The 20,055-nt window shown below is 35.4% G+C and overlaps 1 protein-coding gene across 1 annotated transcript in view; it reads right to left on the bottom strand.

The window, feature by feature from the left end:
* The window catches only part of LOC150078289 (casein kinase I-like), a 158,408-nt gene extending 138,742 nt beyond the window's left edge, over positions 1–19,666 (bottom strand). Inside the window, exon 1 of the mRNA XM_090385224.1 lies at positions 19,460–19,666. Coding sequence (XP_090241350.1) covers positions 19,460–19,585 — 126 coding nt within the window. The 5' untranslated portion in view covers positions 19,586–19,666. The remainder of the gene's footprint in view (positions 1–19,459) is intronic.
* Positions 19,667–20,055: the final 389 nt, after the last annotated feature.

The raw sequence follows: 20,055 nt of genomic DNA, 5'->3' as shown, positions 1-20,055 counted from the left end.
CACTGCTCCAATTTGTACAGAAGTCTTTTATGTGTAATATCAAAAGCTTTCTTGAAATCCAAGTATGTGATATCAAAATTATATTTTGCATCCAGTTCTTTTGTTACTACATCATAATATCCAATCAGATTGGTAAGACAAGGTTGCCCATTAACAAATCCATGCTGTAACTAAGTGCATTCATTTTGGATGAGCCTGCATTTTAACCAGGGCAGATATTAAGCTAACAGGTTTATAATTACTCGTGTCACCCTTTGATCCCTCTTTATGAATTGGGGATAAATTTTCACATCTCCAAGCCATAGAGACCTCCCCTGAATCCAAAGTTCTTCTCGTAATTATGGCTAAGGGTTTGCTTATCTCCTTTGCTGCCTCCATCTCATCTCATCCACCCCAGGCAACATTTTTATGTTAACTTAAACAATTTCTCTTCCACTTTCTTCTCAGTTTCACAAAATCATTTAGCTCCCTGTTAGATTTTGAACTTCGGGCATTCCCCTCCCTAAAGAACTACTCGTGCATGAATGCAGAAGCAAAATACCTATCCAGTTTGTCAGCAACATGTGTAGGATCATCAACATCAAATGGACTTATGTGATTCAACCCTTTCCTTCTACTGTTAATATAAGTAATTAAGTCTTGCTGCTTTTCTTGGCATTCTTTGCCAGAGACTTCTAGTAATCTGCCTTAGCTTGCCTAACCTTCTTTGTGACTTGATTACAGACTAGTTTATATCTACCCGAGGCTTCTGTATCACCTGATAATTTATATGCATCCCATGCATTTTTCTTCCCTACCACAAGTCTCATCAGTTCACCTGACATACATCTAGGTCCGGAAAGATATTTCTTAGTTGGTATGAAAATCTAAGTAGCTTCTACGATTACTTCCCTGAATGGTTCCCATTTAGAATTTGCAGCTGATAACACCATCAGATGGTCCCACTGTATAGAATTTAAGAACTGTCTGAGCCCATTACAGTCACCCTTAAGATTGCAAAAGCCCTTCCCTTTACTCTTGATAGTAATTTTCTTTAAGTAAATACCACATCAGCACACTGTAATGGCTACTGCCTAGAGGGATCTTTTACCTGCAAGTTTTTAATGCATGAAGAATCGGTCATGATAATTAGATCAAAATATTTCTTCCTCTTGTTGCTTCTGCTGTAGAAAACAGTCATCCAATAAATCCACAAAATTCTTTCTAGCATGTGAATAACCAATCCATAAGTTCCAGTCAATAAGTGAAAAGTTAAATTCCTCTATTATAAAGACATTCTGATTTAATGACCCAATATTTCTGTATAGTTGTTTGTTACAATCATCAGGCCTATAACACAGTCCTACTCTCATTTTTGCTTTCCCAATTCTTATGTCACACCAAACTGTCTCTTAACTAAGAAGCAACTGAAACAAAACAGTGATGAAAATTGAAAACATATCACCAGAAACATTAATGTGAGAATACAAGTGGAAGACTGTTAATATTGGTTGTGGCCATTTAGGCGAGATCATTTTCAAACACTGAGTGTAACATTAAATGCCTTTTTTCAATTTGCACATTAGTCATTTCATTTTTAAAATGGGTAGTTATTTTTTCCCAACAGTATAATTGGAACTTTTAGGAATTTTAACAAGTCCACCTTCAATGACTTTATCATTCACTGTCATACCTCCCCATCTTTCCCCTTTCAAACAAAGAGTGTTCTGCAATAGCTGCACATATTCAACCAAAGGTTTACCAGTTTATTAATTTAATCACAAATCTTTCAATTTTTCCAACTGACAGCCGATGATGCTTCCATATCTGTGTTTAATGTTAAAAGGTGGTCCACGATTCATTTACTTTCCAATCCTCAATAAACTCTACTAATGATATATACAAAGTTATAGCAATGTATGACTGGCCATGCAGAACTATAAGTTGATAACTGTCCAAACCACTCCAAGTATATTGATTAATTTTTCTAATTGCTCTTCCTTGTCATACATAAACTCACCACTGCAAAAAAGGCTTAGTTTGCATTAGCAATCCTACTTAAAGAATCCAGCGGGTGAATACTTTCTCTATATATTCTAAATAACTTGTAATATCCTTTTGAAAATGGCAATATAAACTTACCAAATAAATAACACTAGATTTCAAAGTTATTTTGACACACATATACCACATATCTGTATTTTTTTATTATTACAGCATCATGAACATTTTCAATATCTTATATAATTTGAAAATTTAAGAGAAATTGCTTAACCTGCCCATCATAGGTATATGGTTCCTGCAATAGTAATATATTAATATTTTTCATACACATTAGTAGTAGTACTAGTGGCATGTGATACAAGAAAGCAAGTGTATCAGCTTATGCAGCATCAGCCAAAAAAAAAAAAAAATTCGCACAACCATTCCCTCTAAATGTTTGTTCAGTTCATCCTTAAATTTATTTAACCTATCAATTTCCACAATGACAGATGGAAGTTTGTTCCAGCAATTAACCACCCGCTGGCTAAATGCAAATTTCTGCACATCTATTCTACATCTGTTTTTTCCTTAATTTAAATTTAGGCCCCTTAGCTTCATAATCTGAACAAGTGGAAGAATCCCATTAGAATTCAGCATGCTCAATCCATTCAAGGCCTTATACACCTCAAACTATTTCACCGCACAGGTGCCTAGTCTCCAGCCACTGCAATTTGCAGAACTTAACCCTCTCTTGGTAAGAGGATCCCTTCATTCCCCTCACCAATCTTGTTGCCCTTCTCTATACACGCTCAAGCAAATCCACATCCTTCCTAAAATGAGGCCTCCAGACCTGTATGCAGTACTCAAGGCGTGGCCTGACCACTGCCTTATACAGAGGGACAATCACCTCCTTTTCCCTGCTAGCAAAATTCCTATTTTTCATTAACAAAACCCCATGACCTGCCCTGGCAGCCTGTCTGCATTGCTCAGAAAACTTCATATCTGACTGCACAATTACTCCCAGGTCTTTTTCATTTTCTACCACCTTAAGTGTAGTACCACACAGTTGGTAAGTTTCTCTAGCGTTACTTCTACCCATATGCAGTACTTTGCATTTGTCAAGGTTAAACTTAGGTTGCCACTTCTCAGCACATCTGCCCAAATTTTCTAGATCCTGTTGCAGTAGCACACTACCATTACTGTCATTACCAACCCTGCCAACCTTTGTATCATCTGCAAACTTTGACACTAAACCTGATATACCTTCATCAATATCATTGATAAATATACAAAACAACAGTGGATCCAACACAGAGCCCTGTGGAACTCCACTAATAACATTAGTTCACGAAGAGCAACACCCATTGATTACCACCCTCTGTCTTCTCCCACTCAACCATCCTTTTATCCATTGTAGCAATTTACCCTTAATACCATTATGCTCCAATTTGTACAGTAGTCTTCCATGTGCAACAGTGTCAAAGGCTTTCCTGAAATCCAAGTATATGATATCAAAATTATTTTTTGCATCCAGTTCCTTTGTAACCACATCATAATAACCAATCAAATTTGCCAGACAATATTTTCCCTTAATAAACCCATTCTGTGTCTGAATTATTGCTGCAGTCTTGTCTAGATGATCCTGAAGTGCATCTTTGTCTAGATGATCCTGAAGTGCAAGTTTATGCCTTCTTGTAAGGTTTTTAGTGTAAAATTTGAACTTCAGAATTTTTATCTGTGCTATAATCCTCTGAATTGATTTGGTTTACCTCCGGTACCATTTCCACTTAATCTGCTTCGCTAGCCTCTTTTTCTACCAGTAATTCTTGAACGTCTTCAGTAGTCACATCATAAAAACATTCCTCTCCTACCAACTTAGCAAGTTCTACTATTGCACCAATTCTGTTTTCTGCCGGTTCGACCATATTTCCTGAATGAACTGACTCTGGCCATACATTTTTCCAACATGAATTTAATGTTGACAATTTTACTTCTGTGAGCGATAAAGCTATGATTCCAATACAGTCTACAATTGAGAAATGTTTCCATGCCTCCATCACTTCAATAGATTCGGAATCAATTTTTTCCAAAATCCATTGCAATGATTTTCTGATGTAATGAGTTTTAAAGGTAGATATAATGCCTTGATCTGATGGCTAACTTAAAGAAGTTGTATTAGGTGGTAGGAACATTACTTCAACATTTAGATGACTTAAACCTTTTGGATGGCCTGGCACATTATCCAATAATAATAAAACCTTGAAATATAGATATTTCCACTTTAATAAATAACAAAGAACACAAAGAACAAGTAGCAACATACACGATATGTGAAAGTGAGATATGGAGTAATGAGTTTCTGAAAATGTATTTATGTTTTTTATATGATTGAATATTTCATGGAAGGGGAAACACATTTCACCATAATAAAATGAAAACCCACAGAATTCCATAGAATATAGCAAAATGCAAGAAGATCAAGTTTACTACCTGTTTATCACATGCTTATATTACTACTACTACAACATCGATGAAAGACTTTTTTTTATAATTTGACACTTGATAATACATTTAAATTCAAAGGGGAAAAATGTGTTGTTGGAAAAAAAAAATCAAAGGCTCGCTTGACGGTGCTCGTATGCATAAATATGACAGGAACTGATAAAACAAAACTATTTGTTATTGGAAAATCGTTAAATCCTCGGTGTTTCAAAAACGTAAGGAACTTCCTGTGGATTACACTGCAAACAAGAAAGCTTGGATGACTTCGGATACTTTTCGGGAATACATAAATGATTGGAATAAGGAGCTATTCAAAAAGAAGAAAAATATTTATTTTTAGTTGATAACTGTGTGCCGAACATCGCCAGAATCAAAATTTGTCCAACATTAAGCTACTGTTTCTGCCTCCCAATGCGACATCAATTTTACAACCAATGTACACAGGTGTAATCAAGAGTTTGAAAGGATTTTTACAAAAGGTTTCTAGTTCTACATCTGATCAGTCAAAGAGAACAGAAATTTACCGAGTCTATATCGATATCGGATGCTATAAATTTATTGAATGATCTGTGGAACGTTACATTGACAACCATATCGAATTGCTTCAAGAAATCTAAATTAAATTCAAATTAAATTTAAATTAAATTTAAAAAGAAGAGGGAAACAAAGAAAACTTACCATTACCCGAATGGTTTCTATGTAACATTGTTGTAGGTTTGAATACAGATAACGTCGATGAATTTGTATGAGTCAATGACAACTTATTAACTACTGGTCTTCCTACAGAGAGTGACATTGTAAATGCTGTGCTCAACAAAGATAACGACGATGGTAAAGACGATGATTGTGATGATAATTCAAAGTGAATCAAAATTAGTGCCAACAAACTCACAAGCTCAAGGTGCAATAAACACATTAGTCAATTTTTTTGAAGCAACTCATTACTTGCCTCAGTTGCTGAGGCAAGTAATGAGACTTTTAAAGTGTTGACTGTTTTAAGGAGAAACTTAAGAAATATCAAAGTGAAATCTTTAAAAGAAACATCAATTTTAAGATTCAAAAATAGACTAATTGAAATAGTGTTTATTATTAAATAGTATTGTTTTTAATTACAATTTGTAAAATAATAAGAGGGGTTTACCTCAATATAGTATGTAGAACACTTCCATATGATAACTCTCCAGAAATTAAAACGAAAAAATCAAAAATTACATTAGAGAAAAAAAAAATAATTAAAAACCAATTTAACACAATTCAAATAGTAACGAGTTGAAAAAGAGATTCGTTAGTCTTGAAAGCTACTGCCTGTTACTTATTAGTATATTTTTATTATTACATTAAACTGGGTTATAATTATACGTATCTATATTTTTTCTCTCAACAATTCAAATAAATTTAACACAATTAAAAATTAAAAAGAATCTAATGAAAATATTCAAAATGATCCTGAAGCTGACAATGCTTTCCGCCCATATGTCGTGATCACAGGAATGAAAATTACCGAATAGGGTTGAACCCGAAACTTAAATAGTGATTATTTGTCTTCGCACATGCGCGTAAAGGTCCACGCATCAGAGATCAAATATGGCCACCGAACATTAACAGAATTCTCTTGTAATTTAATTTCTATGGTTTCTGCAATTAATAGTTATGTATAATTAAGTTGAACATTAAGTATTTTGGCCTCGTTAAATAAAAAAGTATGTTTTTCGTTAATGGCATGAAAGGCTAATTCTGATGCTGCTGAATGAGAGGCTTCATGTTGATTTACGCAAATATTCAGAGAAAATCACGTCGAACCTTGGCAAGACAAGTCGCAATCACTGCAAGAAATGTTGTATACCAGATCATTAATTTGTGTTGTGAACGCCGAAAGAACCAAGTGATTGTTCAGTATAGTGTGTAATTTTCGTATTGGCCTGGCCACAATTTTAAATTCAGTATCTTTAAAGAATCTATTAAGCTGTTTGTGCCACTGTTCAACATATGGGACAGAAATAAAGTATTTTTTGATATTACTATTGTTGGTTGGTGTAGTATTTTGTATCCTATCCTTATCCTGTACCCTAATTTGGTTTATTGTGGCAAGGGGATAACCCCTGTTTAAGAACTTGCTAGTTAATATTTGTATTTCTGAGTCCAAAGCAAATTCTGTCGTTGAATATTTATAGGCATTTAGAAATTGATTAAAGATAATTGATCTTTTGTAGGTGAATGAGTGATAGCTATTATAATGTAGAAGCATACTGGTATTTGTAGGTTTTCGATAGATGCTAAAATGGATTTTATTCGAGTCCCGAGTAAGCATGAAATTTAGAAAGTTTAATGACTTTGTATCCGTATTCTCCCTTTCCAATGTAAATTTGAGTCTAAAATGAATATTATAATGAAAGGTGAATGAAAGATGATATAGTTTTCACTAGAATGAAAGGTGATATAGTTGGCCTCAACTAACAGTTTAATTAAGGAAATTTTTCACTTAATTAAACTGTTAGTTGAGGCCAACTACATCAACTTTTGAGACAAGGTGTACAAACAAATTTTTGGATTGCCAATGGTTTTGAGCCTGAGCGGCTTAATGTCAGAGATCTCTCAATGATTGAGCATATACATTTGACACCTTTTCGACCCCGTATCACATACTATGGGAGGTATTTAGATGATGTTCTAGTTATTACTGATAGTAGTACTATCCAAGACATTTTACATTCGATTAATAATATTCATTCTAGACTTGAATTTACATTGGAAAGGGAGGATACAGATACAAAGTCATTAAACTTTCTAAATTTCATGCTTACTCGGGACTCGAATAAAATCCAATTTAGCATCTATCGAAAACCTACAAACACCGGTATGCTTCTACATTATAATAGCTATCACCCGTTCACCTACAAAAGATCAATTATCTTTAATCAATTTCTAAATGCCTATAAATATTCAATGACAGAATCTGCTTTGGGCTCAGAAATACAAATATTAACTAGCAAGTTCTTAAACAGGGGTTATCCCCTTGCCACAATAAACCGAATTAGGGTACAGGCTAAGGATAGGATACAAAATACCACACCAACCAACAATAGTAATATTATAAAATACTTTATTTCTGTCTCATATGTTGAACAGTGGCACAAACAGCTTAATAGATTCTTTAAAGATACCGAATTTAAAATTGTGGCCAGGCCAATACGGAAATTACAAACTATATTGAACAATTGATCGGTTCTTTCTGCATTCGCAACACAAATTAATGATCTGGTATACAATGTTCCTTGCGGTGATTGCGACGTGTCTTACCAAGGTTCGACGCGATTTTCTCTGAATATTCGTGTAAATCAACATGAAGCCTCAGTTCGTGCTTCTCGTTCAGCAGCATCAGAATTAGCCTTTCATGCCATTAACGAAAAACATACTTTTTTATTTAACAAGGCCAAAATACTTAATGTTCAACATAATTATACGCAACTATTAATTGCAGAAACTGTAGAAATTAAATTACACAAGAATTCTGTTAATGTTCGGCCATATTTGATCTCCAATGCATGGACCTTTACGTGCATGCGCGAAGACAAATTGTTATTGTTATTTTGGTTTTTAGGAGCATTAGCAACTAAGGCCATATTGCTCCGGGATATGCGGTGGTCATCCTCTAACCTTTCCGCATCCTCCATATTTGGTGGTGACTGGCTCGAACCCAGGTCTAATCAAGAAGCGTGTGCTACACACTGCTGCTCCTTCCCACCTGGCTACGGAGGTGCCGTGAAGACAAATAATCACTATTTAAGTTTCAGGTTCAACCCTATTCGGTAATTTTCATTCCTGTGATCACGACATACGGTCGAAAAGCGTTGTCAGCTTCAGGAAAGAAAATTGTTTTGAATATTTTCGTTAGATTATTTTTAATTTTTAATTGATTTGAATTGTGTTAAATTAGTTTTTAATTATTTATTTTTTACTCTAATGTAAGTTTTCGATTTTTTCGTTTTAATTTCTGGAGAGTATCATACAGAAGTGTTCTACATACTATATTGAGGTAAACTCCTCTTATTATTTTACAAATATTAATATCAACATAGAACATATTGAGTATTTCAGCTCTGATTCATACTATCTGTTTTTAATTACAGAGAAATAAATCGTGTTTAATATTAAGTGTATTGTAAAATTTGCTAAACAATTTGGACACAACGATTTTGTATGTAACAATGGTTGGCTGGATCGATTTAAAAACCGAATACAAGCATATTAATACAAATAATATAAAAAATAAAGAACTGCAAAATTAAGGTGCTTAGAACTATTCCTTTATCAAATTATAGTGTCTGTTTAACAAGGAATATCAATATTATCACAAACAAATGTCCTAAATCTGAACTGGCAAACTAACAGCTGCCACGAATAGCCTCATTCTTCAAATACAAGCCCCAGATTATCTGGGGCATAAGCATTTGGTATATCTTCTAACTGCCACTCAGTATATAAAATCATTTAACTCCTATTTAGAATTAAGTTTACATCTAATATCCCCAAAAAACCCTAAAGACTTCTGAATGCACAAATGCATATGAAAAATATTTATTAGTTTGTCAGCAACCTGAAAAAGGTAATAAATAGTTATGCCATTCATATCCATTTGACCAATGCAGGTTTATCACTTTCCTTCTAGTGCTAACAAAGCAAAAGCTGCTTTACTACTTTCCTTTGTATTCTTAGCCAAAGACTTCTCATAATCTGCCTTAGGATGTATAAGCCTATTAGTAACTTGGCTGCCACTCATTTATACTTGCTGTAGGTTTCTGTGGGCCTGGCAATTTATAAACATTCTATATACTATATAAGTTGAGCAGATGGGCTGAGAGGTGGCAATTGAAGTTTAACATTGACAAATGTAAAGTACTACATATAGGAAGCAGTAACCCCAGAGTAACGTATCAACCATGTGGTACCACACTGACAGTTTAGAGAGTGAAAAGGACCTGGGGGTAATTGTGCAGGCAGATATGAAGTTTTCTGAGCAGTGCAGATGGTCTGCAATAGTAGCTCATGGTGTCTTGTCAATGATATACAGGAATTTTTCTAGCAGGGATAAGGAGGTGATTATCCCCTTGTATAAGGCAATGGTCAGGCCACACCTTGAGTACTGTATACAGGTCTGGAGGCCTCATTTTAAGAAGGATGTAGAGCTGTTGGAACGAGTACAGAGAAGGGCAACAAGATTACTGAATGGAACAAAGGGTTGCTTTTACGAAGAAATGCTTCAGTTTTGCAAATTACAGTGTCTGGAGACTAGGCACCTGCTGGTGATCTGATTGAGATGTATAAAGCTTTGAATGGTTTGAGCATGCTCAATGCTGCTGGGATTTTTCCTCTTGCTCAGAATAATCACCTGAGAGGGCATAAATTCAAATTGAGGAAAGACTGTTGTAGAATAGATGAGCAGAAGTTTGTCTTTAGCCAGTGGGTGGTTGATTGCTTGAACAAACTTCCATCTGTTGTTGTAGAAGTTGATAGCTTAAACAGATTCAAGGCAGAACTAGACAAACATTTGGAGCGAGCGGATGGGTGAAATGAGAAGAGTGTGTTTGTTTTTTTTGGCTGATGCTATTTAAGCTTGCTTTCTTGCATCATGTGCCCTTGCTAATGCTAATGCTAGTTGAAACATCTTCCCTGTGATCCCAACATGGTTCAGCTTACTGTATAAGATGAAACATGTTGGGATTACCAGGAGGATCCTTATATGGATTGCAGGGCAGAAGGAATTATGATTAATGGTTACCCTTCAGATTGAAAAGGATCATGAATGGGACCACTATTGTTTCTGATTTTCTTAAATGACGCTGAAGGGATAGAGGATGTGATGTCAAGCCAGAGACAATTTTCAAATTATGTCAAGATTGTAATAGTAGTTAATGATCTGTGCCATTTCAGAATGACTTAGATAGGCTTTGGGATGGTCAGAGAAGTAGCAGAATGTTTTAATGGAGCAAAATGCAAGGTCTTATGCTTTGGAAACAGCAACCCCAAAATAACTTAACTTATGAATTAAAAAAAGTAGATGAAGAAAGAGATTTGTCACTGCTGTGGGATTACAATACAGGTGGATATGAATTTCTCTGTGCAGTGTAGAGAGGTGGCAAGTAGTGACATGGCACCCAATCAATGATTTTTGGAACATTTGCTTATAGAGATAGGGAGGTCATACTCGCAACTGTAAAAGCAATTGTAAGATTGCATTTGGAATACTGCATCCAAATATGGAGAAGACTGTATCTAAGAAATACATGTGGCTTCATTAAAAGAGCCAAAAACAAGAAACATACTTGGTGAGAACAGTGAAAGGCCTATATGAGGAATGACTTTGAATATGAGGGCTACAGAGATTTCTAACTAGGCATCTTATAGGGGAATTGATAGAGGTATATAAGCTCTAAGGGAAAAATAAAAAGGAATGAATACAAAATTTTCAGTTATGATTCCAGAACTTGAAATCATTAATTCAAATTAGGGGAAAAGTTGTTTAACCATTTCTCAGTTATCATAAAGTCTAACTCACTATCGGAATTAGGTAAACATCTGGTATCCCTACCCCTAAAGACGTCTTTGGTATGAACATAGATGCAAAATATTTATTCCTTTTGTCAGCAACCTGAATAGGATCTGCAATAGTTATGCCATGTATATCCAGTGGACCAATACAATTCATCATTTTCCTTCTGGCATTAACATAAGCAAAGACTTCTTCGATACTTTTCTTTGCACTTGTAGCTAAAGACGCCTCTTTTAATCTGCCTCAGCATGTCTAACCCGCTTATTAACTTGATGAAAACACCATTTTATACTTACTGTAGGCTTCTGTGTGCCCTGAACTCATAACCATTTTTGATTATAAAGAACACTTAATACCTTCTCTACGACTTCAGCAAAAGCCCTTACACCTCTGTTCAAATGATTGCTATCTTTATTAAATAATTCTTTTTACCAATTAGGGTAAGCCAAGCTGAGAAATATTGTCCACATAAACCTTGCAGAGGCCATAAAGTCTGGAGTTAACTAACAAAGCACTCAATCATAAGTCCCCTCTTGTAATATCTGGAAATAACAGTAGAAACAAGAACACTTTGACCTCGCTTGTGGCATAGCCTTATACTTCTGCATCAAATCCACAGTTTGTGTATACTTGAAATCATTAGTACCCACATGTATAGTTAAACTCACTGTAGTCCCCTTATCCTGAGCTGAGTGCACAGGGTCTCAAAGATCCTGCACAACCTTCAGCAATGTCGTGCTATTCATTTACATGGTCCACACAGCTGAAACTCAATTACCTTTAATGAAAGTACTTCGATATTTCAATTGAAAATTCCAGAAATATTGGTAGTTATTGTGCAAAAAGCAAAAATGCAGGGCCAAGTTAAGCCTTGATAAATACATGCATATGCTGACGAACATTAACTTAAAATTAGCAATCATGCAATCTTGCTTCATGTCAGAGAACAGTCTGGATAATGTACAATTGTTGAAGCATATGGGGTTTCCAAATGAATTTTCATATGACATATTCAAATAAGACAGGGCAAAAACATGTCCAGAGCACTGCAGAGGTATTTTAATTAAAAAAATAATAATAAATATTTGTTTTTTTATATAAAAAAATGGATTTTTCACAGTTGTATTCACAAAAGATTGAAAATAAAGGTAGCACCAGAGAATGAACAACAAGTTTGAATTTATTTATTTCCAACTTTTAACAATATAAATGGGAAAACTTTTTATCTCATTAAACAAGTGTACATGCAAAGAACAGGCTATCACTGGTACAACTAAAGCTGGTTTAAAAACCAACCAGTTTAACACCCTCAATCTTTGTTCAAAGCAAACAGTTTGTTTCTATACTATCTCTTTTTTTCAGAAAACATACCATGTTTCCCTTACACTTAAGTCCCTTAATAAAGTTATCTCATTTTGAACCAGAGCATTCAGTGCAATCCACTTAGTGGACCAGATCAGTCAGATGTGTTCAAATTGGCCAACAGACCACAGTCATGAGAAACCACCAGGCAGTCACTCACTGTCCTGTTTTCCACCCATTTCCTCCTTAGCAATCTTATATGATTTATCTAATACTTTTGGGCTCAAGACAAGTAATCACTGAAAATTAGTATTAAATAATTATATTAAATAATATTACTACATGTGGAACAACTCATTCAATTGCGTGATTTAGCCAAACCAAAGTACTACTAAATTTTGTAACTTTTTATGTCATCTTTTTTTTTTTTTTTTTTTTTTTTTTTTTGGCTGATGCTGCATAAGCTCCTACACTTGCTTTCTTGCATCATGTGCCACTACTACTACTACTACTATCTCCCAATTTTGTAAAATACAGGGGATACTATTAAAATAAAATATAAGAACCTGTAAAGTATAATCAACATACTCAAAAAGTCCTAATTCAAAATAATTTTTGTTTACATCTTAAAAAGTTCCAAAATTACTGGTAGCAAACTAGCAAAAGCAGCAAGTATATAAAACTATATATATCTTTATTATGAATAATTCAAAATTGGAATACAGTAATAGTTTAACCTCTTGTAGCTAAGACTAATTTTTGCAACATTAGGACCCTCACTTATGAGGGCTGTTATATCCTCAGCAAGGAGAGGGAACTAAAGTAACTTTCCTCTGCCTCCCTTACTTAACTAGGATAAATTCAGATTATTATTTTAATGTCACTAAAGCTTGTTGCTCATATCTATGTAATGTATGTCTGCAGAAGAATGTTGTTCACAAGCCAAACTGCATATTTGAGGGCTAGAAAACCTGGAACAACTCACAGAGAGAATCCCTACAGTGAAGGGTGTAGTTGCTAACCCCGATTGGGGAAACCTGGGTTAGCTAACTACAGCTTTGACTGAAGAAAACTTCAGAAATTCCTCCAGTTATTAAAAGGAACTGAATCAAAACCTCTTCAAACAAGTGGCAGGTAACAATATGTTGCGTCATAGGACTACGCTGATATGGAGAACAAACGTAAACAAACCAACATGGGATAGGTGAAAACATGATTAATACAATTAATACTGCTAAATCTATTAACATTTGTACTGACTGATTTATCGTAAACTCCACTCCTTATGGGAAACAAATTAAATTGGTTCTCAGGAGCCACCTTAATGCTTCCTGCCTCCAAGAAATTCAGAACATACCAGCAACTAATGGTAAGTTGTCCTTTGCATTAACTGACGTGTGATATTATGTTCTCTAACAGTTTGGCAAATTTAATATGAAATTCTGGAGTGTTAGTAGGATCTGACAGGCATGGCAATGAGGAAGTTCTTCACCCATGATTAGACAAAGAAGTGATGTCAGTGCACCTAATCTGTAATAGTATTCCATAGTATTCTAATAGTATTCCATAATTGGGACATGAGTTTAATAAGCAGAAGTTATTAATGATCTCATCTTGCTAATGTCATTACATTTTCATATACTGTTTTGACGAGTAAAGGATTTATGGGCTGCATATATTAAATGAATGGCACGGATAGAAGAAGAGGTTGGCATGGGCCAAAATTTTTTAATTTACCAATCTGGTTTAACTGTTCTAACCAACCTGGTCCAAGTCTGAGGGTGAATCCAAACGTGTTATCCTTACCCAACTAAAATTCAAATTTTTATCGTACTAACCCTATTCTACTATATAACTACTAATCATAATAACTGCTACTACTATCAATAATAATAATAATTTCTTTTTATTCTCATTAACTTCAGAAATATTAAAAAACCTAAAGTCATAATCTCGTTGTCTATCGAACTTATGGTTTTGGTACTGGGAAATACAAGATTGTCATTATTACTTTTCGTATAGTCCCAGTACTGGGCTAGGAGTTCTATACTGAAACTACAAAAAAACAGCTATTTATTTATGCAGCGACACTAACGTGAGCTAAACCACTTGGAAATAACTAACCACCAAAACTGGTATGAGAGTACTCAAATACATAAATTAATAATGTAAATGTATGCCGCATGCTGCAGCATAAGCCATAGGTTTTCTTGCACCATGCGGCCATTACTAATACTAATACTTAAAACAATATAGTAATAGTAATAGTGGCATGTAATGCAAGAAAGCAAGTGTATGAACTTATGCAGCATCAGGCCAAAAAAAAAAAAAAAAAAATATCACACCATTCCCTCCAAATGCCTGTCCAGTTCCTCCTTAAATTTATTTAACCTGTCAACTTCCACAACGACAGATGGAAGTTTGTTCTAGCAATTAACCACCCGCTGGCTAAAGGCAAATTTCTGCACATCTATTCTACATCTGTCTTTTCTTAATTTGAATTTATGCCCCCTTAGGTTCGTAATCTGAACAAATGGAAGGATCCCATCAGAATTCAGTGAGCTCAACCCATTCAAGGCCTTATATACCTCAATCAGATCACTGCTCAGGTGCCTAGTCTCCAGCCACTGCAATTTGTAGAACTTAAGCCTCTCTTGGTAAGAGGATCCCTTCATTCGCCTCACCAATCTTGTTGCCCTTCTCTGTACACGCTCAAGTAAATCTACATCCTTCCTAAAATGAGGCCTCCAGACCTGTATGCAGTACTCAAGGTGTGGCCTGGAAGCCTGTATGCATTGCTCAGAAAACTTCATATCTGACTGCCCAATTACTCCCAGGTCTTTTTCATTTTCTACCACCTTAAGTGTAGTACCACAGTTAGTACGTTTCTCTGGGGTTACTTTTACCCATATGCAGTACTTTGCATTTGTCAAGGTTAAACTTCAGTTGCCACTTCTTAGCCCATCTGGCCAAATTTTCTATATCCTGTTGCAGTAGCATACTACCATTACTGTCATTAACAAGCCTGCCAACCTTTGTATCATCTGCAAACTTCGACACTAAACCTGATATACCTTCATCAATATCATTGATAAATATACAAAACAACAGTGGCTCCAACACAGAGCCCTGTGGAACTCCACTAATAACATTAGTCCACAAAGAGCAGCACCCATTGATTACCACCCTCTGTCTTCTCCCACTCAACCATCCTTTTATCCATTGTAGCAACTTATCCTTAATACCATTCTGCTCCAATTTGTACAATAGTCTTCCATGCGCAACAGTGTCAAAAGCTTTCCTGAAATCCAAATATATGATATCAAAATTATTTTTTGCATCCAGTTCCTTTGTAACCACATCATAATATCCTATCAAATTTGTCAGACAAGACTTTCCCTTAACAAACCCATGCTGTGTCTGAATTATTGCTGCAGTCTTGTCTAGATGATCCTGCAATGCATCTTTAACCAGTGACTCCATTATTTTACCCGGAACAGAAGTTAAACTAACTGGTCTGTAATTACTCGTGTCACCCTTCGATCCCCCTTTGTGAATTGGGGATACATTTGCACATCTCCAGTCCGTGGGGACCTCCCCTGAGTTCAAGTATGCTCTCATAATTATGGCCAAGGGTTTGCTTAGTTGCTTTGCCACCTCCTTTAATATAACTGGATAGATCCCATCCACCCCCAGGTGCTTTTCTTATGTTTAACTTCAACAATTTCTCCTCCATTTTGCTTTCAGTTATTACAAAATCATTAAGTATCCTGCTACAATTTGATAACCTTCTGCCATTTTCAAACCTTAATAATTCCTCATGTGTGAATGTAGATGCAAAATACTCATTCAGTTTGTTTGCTATCTGAGCAGGATCATCAACAATCGAACCATCGATGTCAAGTGGACCAATCAGATTCATCCTCTTCCTTTTAGAGTTTATATAAGTAAAGAAATCCTTGCTGTTTTTCTTATCATCTTCTGCCAAGGATTTCTCGTAATCTGCCTTCGCCTGCCTAACCTCCTTTGTGACCTGATTACGGACTAGCTTATATCTGCCATACGCTTCTGAGTCGCTTGATAATTTATATGCATCCCATGCATTTTTCTTCTCTGTTACGAGTCTCATTAGATAACCATTTAGGCCTAAACCTTGAACAATATTTCTTAATAGGTATGAAACTTTTAGTAGCATCCACGATTAATTCCTTGAATGCTTCCCACTTAGAATTTACTTTTTTAATATTTGCCTGAAATTGTTAAACTAGTAAATCTTTGATAAAAAATAAATTCATTTTAATATATTTTCATTGTAATATTATTACAAAAATATTTTTAATAATTTTGTTATAATATATGATTATTAAAATCTCGACCAAGCCTGAAACCAGCCCAAGCAGACCTCTAGTTGGAAAGATGCAGGAGTCTTCTGCACTCTGTCTGCTAATTAAAATCCAATTATTCCTGTGTGTCCTGGAACTCCACCAGAATTTGAATACTGCGCCTGTTGTATAACTAGATGGGCAGCTGTCACAGACTATAATTAAAATAACAATGCCAGTAAACAAGGTTATCATATGGACAGAATTTTCCTATTCCTGACAGCTACAAGATAACTTGGCTCAGAATTTCTTTTACCATTATATACATTCAAGCTGAGGCCCTCTGTGTCGGTATTCATATATTATATGATAACAAGCTGCATTTTCAGTTACTCTAAACTATTCATCTACAATTTGAATCCTAGGCTACTTTAGTGTGACATTCAATGACACATTTAATGTAATTTTCATTTAAAACACTAGGAGACAAATATATGATAATTTATTTTTCTTTATCTTTTAAGTTTGTTATAGTGGATTGTGTGGTTGTGAGAAGCCATTTCTTGCCCTGTTATTATTTTAATGTACTGTATTTATTTTTAATGGCTCCTACTGCAATCTTAGCATTTCACAAAAACCCAGCAAAATGTTTTGCAAAATGTTCTTCTGTATATAGATACATTCACTTCATGCTATACATGGATAATTATTTAAATACAGTAATAGTACTGAACATACAGGGTGATTCACTAACAGTGCGACAAACTTGCAGGAGGTGTAGGGGGCACGGCACAAAGACGAATCGGAATCACATAGCATTGCAGGGTCCTAAATGCCTTCGTCATGAGGTAGAGGACATTGAACGGGAGGTCATGTGAACAGCGATCCCACTGGAAGTCAGCATTCGCGAACCGTTTCTGTTCAAGAAACCAAGTAGCAAAAGTCCTCCGGAGTGGATAATCCGCAGGTTCCAATGATTGGACGCGTTGCAGATGGTATGAACTCATTTGGTTTGTTGACAGTATCCTCCATACAGTGGATTGGGAAATACCCAATCGTTGGCCTATCGCTCGAGTACTCGTACTCGGATTGCCTTCTGCAAGACGTAGGACATTCTCCTCATTGTCTGGTGTCCTCGTCATTCGCTCTCGATTCATGGTACCTCTTGTGAAACACCAGTCTCACGTAACCTTCTCATCATACAATTAAAATCATATGATGAGGAGCACACCTGTGTGGGAAACGTTACTGGTACAAGTGCAGAGCAGCGCGCCCGTTACAGTCCGCAGCTCCATACGCAAGGTGCATGTTGGCCAGTTCAACGTTTGAATACTCATCCATCCTACTGCCTCGGGAACCTGTTCGCAAATGCTGACTTCCAGCGTGATCGCTGTTCACGCGCCCTCCAGTTCAACGTCCTCTACCACATGACGAAGGCATTTCGGACCCTGCAATGCTATGTGATTCCAATTCGTCTTTGTGCCCTCTACACCTCGTGCAAGTTTGTCGCACTGATAGTGAATCACCCTGTATAAAGTGTGCTGCTGCTGTAGTCAAAGTTCAGCCCATCAGCAAAACAGGTCATCTGAAAATGCATTCTGTAAAAAAAAGTTTGAAATTAAAAACGAAATAAATTTTAACCCTACTGCTGATCTTTAAACTGAAATATTTACTTTTACTTTTTTGTGTGTGTGTGCATGTCTATGAGAGAAGATTTACCAAGTTCATCAATAAACAGATGAGTATTCATCATATATATGCCTAATTGAATGGGTTGAGCACGCTGAATTCTGATGGGATCCTTCCACTTGTTCAGATTAAGAATCTAAGGGGGCATAAATTCAAATTAAGAAAGGACAGATGTAGAATAGATGTGCGGAAATTTGCCTTTAGCCAGCGGGTGGTTAATTGCTGGAACAAACTTCCATCTGTCATGGAAGTTGATAAGTGAAATAAATTTAAAGAGGAACTGGACAGGCATTTGGAGGGAATGGTGTGATTTTTTTTTTGGCTGATGCTGCATAAGCTCATACACTTGCTTTCTTGCATCACATGCCACTACTACTACTACTAATGATTGGAAAAAAAGTAAAATATATGCACAGATGGTTTTATGCTACAAAGAATATAACGTTGGAAATTATGCATTTATTCCAGTTCTGTGGAAAATGCTGAAAGAGTGGGCAATATTAACGATGGAGAGGTGCCTAACACACAAAACATCTATTAGAGTTTAAGACTATATAGTACTATATATGTACTAATTCATATATGTATAGATTCATATCTATACATATTCTAAAAGATATAGTGTTAGTATTTCTACCTGGCAAAAATGAGTTTACTGCAACTGTAAATGTCACATGAAAAAATCGTTTTTACTATATTTAAAACATTATCTGATTGTGGAAGATTTCTCACAGTGAGAAAAATATACTGTTTTAATTATTATTTTCCATAAACCTCAATAAGCAGTTTGTCATTTATACCTTGATATTTATGTGCCCATTTAATTAGCCTCCTCATACTGTTAACACAGTTTTATTATTTTTTCAAGCTAAAAAGCAATATGGTGTTGGACTGAGATACAAATAGTAGTTTTAATCAGTTTAAATTCATTTTTTAAGAGACGCTATAGAAAGAAGATAATACACCTCACAACCGAACTAGTCAAACATACATATTATGTAAACACAATGAATGGTAAGTATATTAATACTTATCGCACCGAACATATTCGGTAACTGCGAACAGAAGAGGCATAGCTATCATATGATATGGAAACAGCTATATCGCCTCCTGGTGATTCGGAAAGGGCACCTACCTCTCCATTCGTGATGTTTATTCCAAGGTAGATATCGCCAAAAGAACCACTTCCAATTTTTCGAACAAGTCTATACTTAACTCCAACAATGAACTCAGTCCTAGAAGAACTTCCTGCTGTAGCCATTTTTCACAATCAAATCAGCAATGTTATTTTGCAATTTCTACTGATGATTACTGTGACAGCTACCAAGAGGTTAGTAACTCGACGTTAGCGACCTACACATAGATCGCCATGATGGTAAATAATGACGTCAGAACAAAGCGAGATTTCCAAAAGGGTAAGTACATCACAGAGAACACCAGAGAGCACTATACAGAACACTGTTCAGGCGTTGATCAATTTTTGACAGACAAAAAAATTGGGACTGAGGGGTGAGCAAAAAATATTTCAGTATTGTACTGTTCAAAATTTCACTACATGTGTGTAAAAGAATACTATTATTTAAATTTTTTATTAAAATATTCAGAATTATTCTTAACCAATAAAAGGTTAATTTTATTATTTTTTTTAGAGTGAAAATGATAATAGCAAAAAAAGTTTGATATTTACGATGAGTGGAAATGTTAAACAAACGCAATACAAATGCATGTCCC

This window comes from Mastigoproctus giganteus, chromosome 11, assembly GCF_048544385.1.
Source record: "Mastigoproctus giganteus isolate SK-2022 chromosome 11, ASM4854438v1, whole genome shotgun sequence".
Lineage (NCBI taxonomy): Eukaryota > Metazoa > Arthropoda > Arachnida > Uropygi > Thelyphonidae > Mastigoproctus > Mastigoproctus giganteus.
The sequence above is the reverse complement of the archived record's forward strand: the minus strand, read 5'-3'. Positions and strand labels throughout refer to the sequence as shown.